This window comes from Oncorhynchus keta, chromosome 14 (assembly GCF_023373465.1).
Source record: "Oncorhynchus keta strain PuntledgeMale-10-30-2019 chromosome 14, Oket_V2, whole genome shotgun sequence".
Taxonomy (NCBI): Eukaryota; Metazoa; Chordata; class Actinopteri; order Salmoniformes; family Salmonidae; genus Oncorhynchus; species Oncorhynchus keta.
Genome location: NC_068434.1, coordinates 36,808,884 through 36,817,928, shown reverse-complemented (window position 1 = coordinate 36,817,928; position 9,045 = coordinate 36,808,884). Strand labels below are relative to the sequence as shown.

The 9,045-nt window shown below is 43.5% G+C and overlaps 1 protein-coding gene and 1 non-coding gene across 2 annotated transcripts; both read left to right on the top strand.

Moving 5' to 3' along the window:
* The first annotated feature begins 1,452 nt into the window (after window positions 1-1,452).
* On the top strand, window positions 1,453-4,374 carry LOC118393361 (proliferating cell nuclear antigen). The gene is made up of 6 exons (XM_035785973.1): window positions 1,453-1,854; window positions 2,704-2,801; window positions 3,017-3,084; window positions 3,210-3,404; window positions 3,502-3,625; window positions 3,733-4,374. The coding sequence occupies exons 1-6, from the start codon at window positions 1,634-1,636 to the stop codon at window positions 3,807-3,809; spliced, it is 783 nt and encodes a 260-aa protein (XP_035641866.1). The 5' UTR covers window positions 1,453-1,633; the 3' UTR covers window positions 3,810-4,374.
* Window positions 2,555-2,625, top strand: LOC118394338 (small nucleolar RNA SNORD2). The gene has a single exon (XR_004827755.1). It is a non-coding gene; the product is annotated as a small nucleolar RNA SNORD2 (small nucleolar RNA).
* Window positions 4,375-9,045: the final 4,671 nt, after the last annotated feature.

Below are 9,045 nucleotides of genomic sequence, written 5' to 3'. Positions count from 1 at the left end.
GTTAGCTTAATGTATAAATGAATAAATTGGCTACATTTCTTTAAATGTACCTGTTAGCAAAGGTGCCCGCTAGAGATGACGTGCAGGGATTTGTTGTCTTGTAATGTCTACTTTGATGCTAATTAGTGTGTTTTGAATCAGAGTAAATAGAGCCAAATATATTGATAAGTCACCTTGTTCGAGAGATTTACACGGTTATCAAAAAGTCAAGGCAAGGTAAACTTACACAAAACACAGCTCTTATTTGAAGGTTTTCTAAAATCCCTATTGGGAAAATGAAGGGTGGAAAAACGATTGGAACCATTTCCCTGTTTGACTGCTAGGTTTTATGGGTATTATGACACCACTGTGGGGCTCTATGGATCACATTCTATCAATGTGTACCTATGGTAGTTTTATGATTTTACTTCAGATTGTTATGATTAACCACGTGACAACGTTATTATTGAAGTTCCATGAAAATGTGCATAAATAAATATAACTGGCACGCAGATCAGTAGAAATCATAAGCTTCCACAAACTCATGAGCTGCCTATAGACCCTTTTTCGAATACATTACACACAGATGCGCGTGACTCTTGGTAAGAAAGTCATCGCCATCTGTGCCCATTCAACATAGCCTAGATTTACACTTTTACTTCTAAACAAAAAAACGTTGAGTTCTCATGCGCTTACAATTATGGTTTGATTCTTGCTTGAACAGTCGCTACGATTATATTTGGTTGTGATCTTTGTAAAATAAATATTTTGCATGCAGCAGTTGTTAAAACGCGAATGCTCATTGACATTTTTGCTGGTGTTCTAAAAGAACTCCCCCCATGCTCTGTCATCAACTTGCGCGCATCGCCCTCGTGCGGCAATGTCTGCAAACAAAGAAATGGTCTATGGTCTTTACCTTTTGCACCAAATATATTTTCATAACAAAACCAACAGACCACAGCTTGTCGTTTCCAATGGGAACAAACGAGTCATAGTGGGCAGGTATTATGGGCAGAACCCAGTACACGATAGCGATATCATATTGGCGCAACGGCTACAATGTGAAGTGTGCGTGTGCAATAACTTAATTCGCCTTTGCACTCCTAAACATCGCGATTTTCGTAAACTTTTGCAAAGGGTAAAGTCTACAAAACTTAGTCCACTGTTCATAAAATATTTTAGTTTTGGGAACAGAACTGTATTGAGATCAAATGTTTAATCGATGTGAACATGTGCAGTATGTCGGACTTGCTTATTTTTGTCACTTCCTTGCATTTGGAGAGGCGGTGGCAAATAGGTTGTAACGCATACCATTTTGGCTCCATGTATGCGTATGACCGGTATGGACAAGTGGCTAAAATTAGATCAAGATGGAGAACAGCGTACCTCAGTTTCTTCCGTGGGAGGAGCCGGATTAGCACGTTTCTACGGAAATGACGCTTTCGCATTAAAGCAAGTTTAGCGCGCGCGGGTGAGCTGCACAAACCATTTCCCCTCCAGGAAGAGACGACTCGTGTCGCACTTTGTGAAGCGAGAATAGGAGCTATTTTCTAACCAAGCTCGCAACATTTAGACCTAAAAACATTGAAGTTGACGGGAAAACGTCTCAGTAAATATTATCTTAGTTCTACTTGAACCAAACACAGATTCCACCATGTTTGAGGCTCGCTTGGTACAGGGATCCATCCTGAAGAAAGTTTTGGAGGCTCTGAAGGACCTGATCACAGAGGCCTGTTGGGACGTGAGCTCGTCGGGTATTTCTCTCCAGAGTATGGATTCGTCCCACGTCTCCCTTGTTCAGCTTACCCTTCGCAGCGACGGGTTCGACTCTTACCGCTGCGACCGCAACCTCGCCATGGGAGTCAATCTTAGCAGGTGAGCATAACTGATTGAATATGGCAGTATGATTGTGAAGTTTAGCTTGCTAGCAAGCCAGATAACGATAACTTCGCGTTAGTTTACCAGGAATGTAGTTATGTTTTATGATTTGTCTAATTTGCTGGATTTACTGCCAGATAGTAAGGTAACTAGCGTTAGTCTGGCTTCTTGAGTTAGCGTCTTGAAGGTGTACTCTCCTGTCATACCATATATTTTTTTACTATAACGAGGACATATTAAATGTTAAAAGTTTTAGTTACGGGCATGTTACCGTTATACTGCTACATGTATGGTGCAAAGCCGCCTTTTGAAAATGACATGTGACGTCATTTGAGCGCCAAATCCACCGCTTTCTCTGGGTGATGGTTGGCGCGAATTTCTCGAACCCGCGAAGGTCAGCTGACGTCAGTCACTATTGTTCTGAAATTGGCTAAATGGGTCAAATGATCACGCTTACCAACCACATACAATCACATTATCATAATGTGTCCTCTAACTGTTAGTAGATCTTGACTTCGACAATGGTGTTTCATGTAGTGTCATGATGATTTACACTTGAATCACATGCCCACATAGCCAATGAAAGAGCAGAGTTAAATGATTCAAATACGCCAATTATTCAAATAGCCTTACACAACATGTCTAATCTACATGTCATATTTACAGGGTGGCAATTTAAGAATATATGGTGTTTTTTGAGTGAAATGATGGCTTATCATCTTTCGGGACAGACCTGATAATGGTGACAACTTTCTATACTGATCACTCAAAAAAAAGGAGTACTGTTTTAAAACTGGTTTAACAGTATGCCAGATACTGACTGGTCTACCACCCTCTTCCTCCTAGTATGTCAAAGATCCTGAAGTGTGCTGGGAATGAGGACATCATCACTCTCAGAGCAGAAGACAACGCAGACACACTCGCCCTTGTCTTTGAGACTCTCAGTGAGTACCTTTATCTATCTGTATCAATAGCTCTACTCTTCCTGTAGGGATTTCATTTCGAGCTTGATTTTATATATTCCCCAAATAGAGGTTCATACCATTAATAAGACTTGAAGAGTCAGGCACCATGCAAAAGCATTGTTATCATTTATGTATGCTTGGTAATATATTTTGATGTTTAATTAGATGAGTGTTAATTGGTCTTGCTCTTTCAGACCAGGAAAAGGTGTCTGACTATGAGATGAAGCTGATGGATCTTGATGTAGAACAGTTGGGAATCCCAGTAAGTGTTCTCCTCCCAACATTCAATAATTAAGTAATAATAGTTGTAGTGAAGGTAGCATTTGTCACCAGATCACACCACCTCAGTAGCCACATTCTCACACGTCTTTCTCTTCCCCACCCCAGGAGCAGGAGTACAGCTGTGTGGTGAAGATGCCATCAGGGGAGTTTGCCCGTATCTGCCGTGACCTTTCTCAGATTGGTGACGCCGTTATGATCTCTTGTGCAAAGGATGGAGTTAAGTTTTCTGCCACGGGAGAGCTTGGCACCGGCAACGTCAAGTTGTCCCAGACCAGCAATGTGGACAAGGAGGAGGAAGCTGTAGGTATAGGGAGGGGGTGGTCTGTGTCCCAAATGAGGACTCATTACCTGTATAATGCACTATATTTGAGACCAATCCCTCCTTCCTTACACTCAGGTGACTATTGAGATGAACGAACCAGTCCAGCTGATCTTCGCGCTGAACTACCTTAACTTCTTCACCAAGGCCACACCCCTTTCCAAGACTGTCATCCTCAGCATGTCTGCAGACATCCCCCTCGGTAGGTACCCTGCCCCCTAACGAGACCCATAAACACTTAGTATGTACTGTGGGGTTTTGTTTCCTGATGTCTGACTGATCTAATTTGACTCATCTGTTCTTTGACAGTGGTGGAGTACAAGATAGCCGACATGGGCCACGTTAAGTACTACCTGGCACCCAAGATCGATGAGGAGGCTTCCTAAACCTCCCTGGTCAAAAGTCCAATGGAAAAACAGGGGGTTGGTTCCTACTTCCTGTGGCTGGGGAGGATGTACTTTCTGTTGTGAGAGAGGGGAAGGGATGGCATCGCTGTTGGGGTTTTGGTTTTATCTGTATTCTACATTTCTGCGTGGTGATAGTTCGGCTAGCTCTTCCAGCATCCATGAGTGGGGTTATGGTAATATGGGTCTAAATACAGGTTGATGTATCTGGATACGTTCACTGATATCAGCTGTTTGGTTAATGCAGTCTGAATTGAGATTGATAGTGGCTAGATAACGGTGAAAGGGTTCTACTAATGGATCCCCCTGTCTTTTCTATGACCAGTGTTCTTATTCAAGCTCATTTGTTGACCTGTGACCTATCTAGCCCCCTGAGGAAGATCAACAGACTTGTCCACTCATCCCTCTCTCACTCTCCCTGTCATCTGTTTGGAAAACAAATTCTCATTCCGATTTGTAGATATGTCTAAATATTTTCTGTGGTCATGTTAACCACCCCAGTTTTGTATTCATGAACTCAATGTCACAATAAATCATTTGATTGTGATTTATGTAGTATGCACATTTTATTTGCAACCACAAGGTGGTGCCCAAGATCATACAACTATCTGAACTGACTGCTGTTTAATTTGGGGGCTGGATTCCTGGACACAATCAAATTCATTTTGGACTAAGAAGCACTTGAAATGGGGGATCCTTTGAAAGCCATTTTTATTACAGGATTGGCTTAATTTGTGTCCCTGGACTGGATTTTAAAAATTAAATGGTGTTACCATTTTTTAAATAACGGACGCTTTATCCTGAACAATTTAAGTGCATTTCAACTACTAGTGCATGTTTTAATGATAATACCAATGAACCATCATAGGTGTAGGTATACATTTTCACTAAACATCTGGTCAGGTGGTTCTTCAAACTAAGGTTTGATTGGGATAAAGTAATGTGATCACATTTGTGGTTACTACCTGGAGCCTTAACATAATTCCTTGCATTCTTGCCTTTCTCAATGTACACATGCAGCATCAATGCATTACTTTGTGTTGCCATACATATGATAAAGCTATTTGCCTTTTGACTGCAGTAAAAAGTACCCTGGCCCAGGATCTGGCGCTAAGGTTATAAGTAAATGGGCTATGTACTGTATGTCATCTGGCAATTATCTCTATGGGGCTGGCCAACACAGCGCAGTATTCCTGGGTTTTTCTAAACTAAAGCCGTAATCCCATTGGTACGCCTGGCTCCAGTTACACCCCTCCCCTTCCTCCACTGTACTCTCAACCTTGGCATATCACTGGGTTCAAACTGCCCAAAAGCAACAAAAGGATTACAATCTCACTGTAGAAAGCATTTCTATATTCCATTCCCAGCTCTCACAAAACCTGTCTGCTGACCTGCACTGCGTTAGTATCAAAAGCAACCAGGGGAAATTGTTTTTGTTCTTAAATGTTCTCAATCTCTGATGCTCCCTCATAAAACCTTTATTTCCATGTTTCACAGTTTGCAGTGTTCTGTGACAAGTTTACGCATCACTGAGATTCAGTGAAAGTGACCAACTTCCACTGGAGGTAAAATAAAGACTGCCTTTCAAAGGTTGCTCACTCCAGACAATGATTCCATCCTTCCCCCTCATCAGGGAGGAAGCCAGGGTAGGGACTTTATCCCCTGAAGACTTTAATTTCATAAAGTAATTCATCTTTATCTTGATGTGAGTGGTTAATTAAATATTGAGGGAGCTATCACAGCTTAACTGAGCATGTCTTTATCAGTCTAGTCCTCTGGTAACAGGTCAGTCTCTTTTCTGGTTAGCCCCTTGCATTTCTCTCTCCTCCAGCCTTTCTCTCTTTCTATCCTCCCTTGCTTTTCACTTCCTCCAGCCATGTTTATTAAATGGTTATTTCTGATTATTTATGCCCATGCATTCTAATCATTTTAAAAGTACAGTAGCAACCTTTCTATTGTTATTGCTGCACAATCCTTAGTCATTTATCACACCACATCTCTTGTTCCAGGCAACTCATAAAGATTCACCCAGTACCCTATATGAAGTATGATGTTTCTTGCCTGGCTACACCCATCCATATCGCTTCGGCCAAATGCCTCACCCACTAATGTTTCTGCTACACAGCGAGTCTGGATTTGTCGCCTTGTTAACATCCAAAAAGCTCTCTTTCCATTTCCCCTGAAAACAGGAACATCCAGATGTTGCGGACTCAGTAGAGGCTATTGGAATGTGAACACATTCCGATCATTCTCATTGGTCCCAGAAACCGATTGGTTGGGCCAGAGCCTAAACACCTGGGTAAAGCATACTTTCGGAACTAGTGATTGGCTTTAATGCTCTGATTGGTTAGAAACGATCCAATCGCGGATGACTTGTTTTGTACAACGCCCCTCTCATTGATGTCAGCATCTACGACTTCAACAATGGCAGTCTCAGACTGAATATATGTAGCGATAGAGCAGTGGAATTATACTGAACAAAATATAAATGCAACATGCAAAGATATACAGTTCGTATAAGGAAATCAGTCAATTTAAATAGATCATTGTGACATGGGGCCGTGCATTAACATGCTGAAACATGAGGTGATGGTGGCGGATGAATGGCACGACAATGGGCCTTAGGATCTTGTCATGATATCTCTGTGCATTCAAATTGCCATCGATGAAATGCAATTGTGCTCGTCCGTAGCTTATGCTTGCCCATACCATAACCCCACCATGGGGCACTCTGTTCACAACGTTGACGTTCTCACGATGGCCCCGGAGGGGAAGGCTACCGCCTTATCAGCTCTCAACCAACAGTGCGATTTTGTTTGTTTTTTCGCGTTGTTTGTCATTTGTTTTGTACATAATGTTGCTGCTACCGTCTCTTTATGACCGAAAATAGCTTCTGGACATCAGAACTGTGTTGCTCACCTCAAACTGGACTAAGAGTTCTTCTTCAATGAGTTGGACGGGAGGGATTTACTACTACAGACACCCGACCAGGCCAAGATCCCCGTGATTCGCTGGAGAAATGGAGATTTAGTGAAAAAAGATCTGGGTGCCTTGTGAGGATCAGGCTAATCTTCCTTTGCCTTCCGTCCTGCTAGTTAATGTTCAATCGCTGGAAAATAAAGTACGAGCTGAAAGCATGTATATCCTACCAACAGGACATTCAAAACTGTAATATCTTATGTTTCACCGAGTCGTGGCTGATCGACGACATTAAGAACATACAGCTGGGGGTTATACACTACATCGACAGAACAGCAGCCTCTGGTAAGACATGGGGCGGGGGCCTATGCATATATGTGAACAACAGCTGGTGCACGATATCTAAGGAAGTCTCAAGGTTTTGCTTGCCTGAGTATCTCATGTTAAGCTGTAGACCACACTATCTACCTACAGAGTTTTCATCTGTATTGGCACTAAAAGCGCGCTCAATGAGCTGTGTACCGCCAAAAGCAAACAGGAATATGCTCATCAAGAGGCAGCACTCCTAGTGGCAGGGGACTTTAATGCAGGGAAACATATCAGTTTTACCTCATTTCTATCTGCATGTTAAATGTGCAACCATAGGAGAAACAATTCAAGACCACCATTACTACACACAGAGACGAATTCAAAGCTCTCCCTCGCCCTCCATGTGGCAAATCTGACCATAATTCTATCCTCCTGATTCCGGCTTACAAGCAAAAATTAAAGCAGGAAGCACCAGTTTTATCAATGGCTTTATCAATAAGTGCATCGAGGACATCGTCCCTACAGTGACTGTACGTACATACCCCAACCAGAAAGGGTAGAGCTCCCGCTTCCAAGGAGCGGGACTCTAACCCGGAAGCTTATAAGAAATCCCGCTATGCCCTCCGACAAACCATCAAACAGGCAAAGCATCAATACAGGACGAAGATCGAATCGTACTACACCAGCTCTGACGCTAGTCGGATGTGACAGGGCTTGCAAACTATTGCAGACTACAAAGGGAAGACCCTCTCCAATTTTCATACCGCAACAACAGGTTCACAGATGATACAATCTCTATTGCACTCCACACTGCCCTTTCACACCTGGACAAAAGGAACACCTATGTGAGAATGCTATTTATTGACTACAGCTCAGCGTTCAAGACCATAGTGCCCTCAAAGCTCATCACTAAGCTAAGGACCCTGGGACTTAACACCTTCCTCTGCAACTGGAACCTGTACTTCCTGAGGGGCCGCCCCCAGCTGGTAAAGGTAGGTAACAACACATCCGCCACGGGGGCCCCTCAGGGGTGTGTGCTCAGCCCCCTCCTGTACTCCCTGTTCACTCATGGCTGCACGGCCAGGCATGACTCCAACACCATCATTAAGTTTGCTGATGACACAAGAGTGGTATGTCTGATCACCGACAATGATGAGACAGCCTGTAAGGAGAAGGTCTGAGACCTGACAACCTCTCCCTCGACATGATCAAGGCAAAGGAGATGATTGTGGACTACAGGAAAAGGAGGACCGAGCGCGCCCCCATTCTCATTGACGGGGCTGTAGTGGAGCAGGTTGAGAGCTTCAAGTTCCTTGGCGTCCACATCACCAACAAACTAACATGGTCCAAGCACAGCAAGACAGTCGTGAAGAGGGCACGACAAAACCTATTCCCCCTCAGGAGACTGAAAAGATTTGGCATGGGTCTTCAGATCCTCAAAAGGTTTTACAGCTGCACCATCGAGAGCATTCTGACTTGTTGAATCACTGCCTGGTATGGCAACTGCTCGGCCTCCGACAGCAGGCACTACAGAGGGTAGTGCGTACGTCCTAGTACATCACCGTACGGCCTAGTACATCTATACCAGGCGGTGTCAGAGGAAGGACCTAAAAATATAAAAATACTCCAGCCACCTTAGTGATAGTCTGTTCTCTCTGCTACCACATGGCAAGCGGTACCAGAGCGCCAAGTCTAAGTCCAAGAGGCTCCTAAACAGCTTCTACTCCCAAGCCATAAGACTCCTGAGCAGCTAATCAAATAGCTTCCCAGACTATTTGCAAAATTTGATTTGATTTGACATGAGCAAACCTCTCACCCACACCCAGCGCCCGCCTTCAACGTCGTTTTAGAGAATTTTTCAGTACGTCCAACCGGCCTCCCAACCGCAGACCACGTGTATGGCATTGTGTGGGTGAGTGTTTTGCTGATGTCAAATCAAACTTTATGATAGAGAAATTAACATTCAATTCTCTGGCAACAGCTCTGGTGG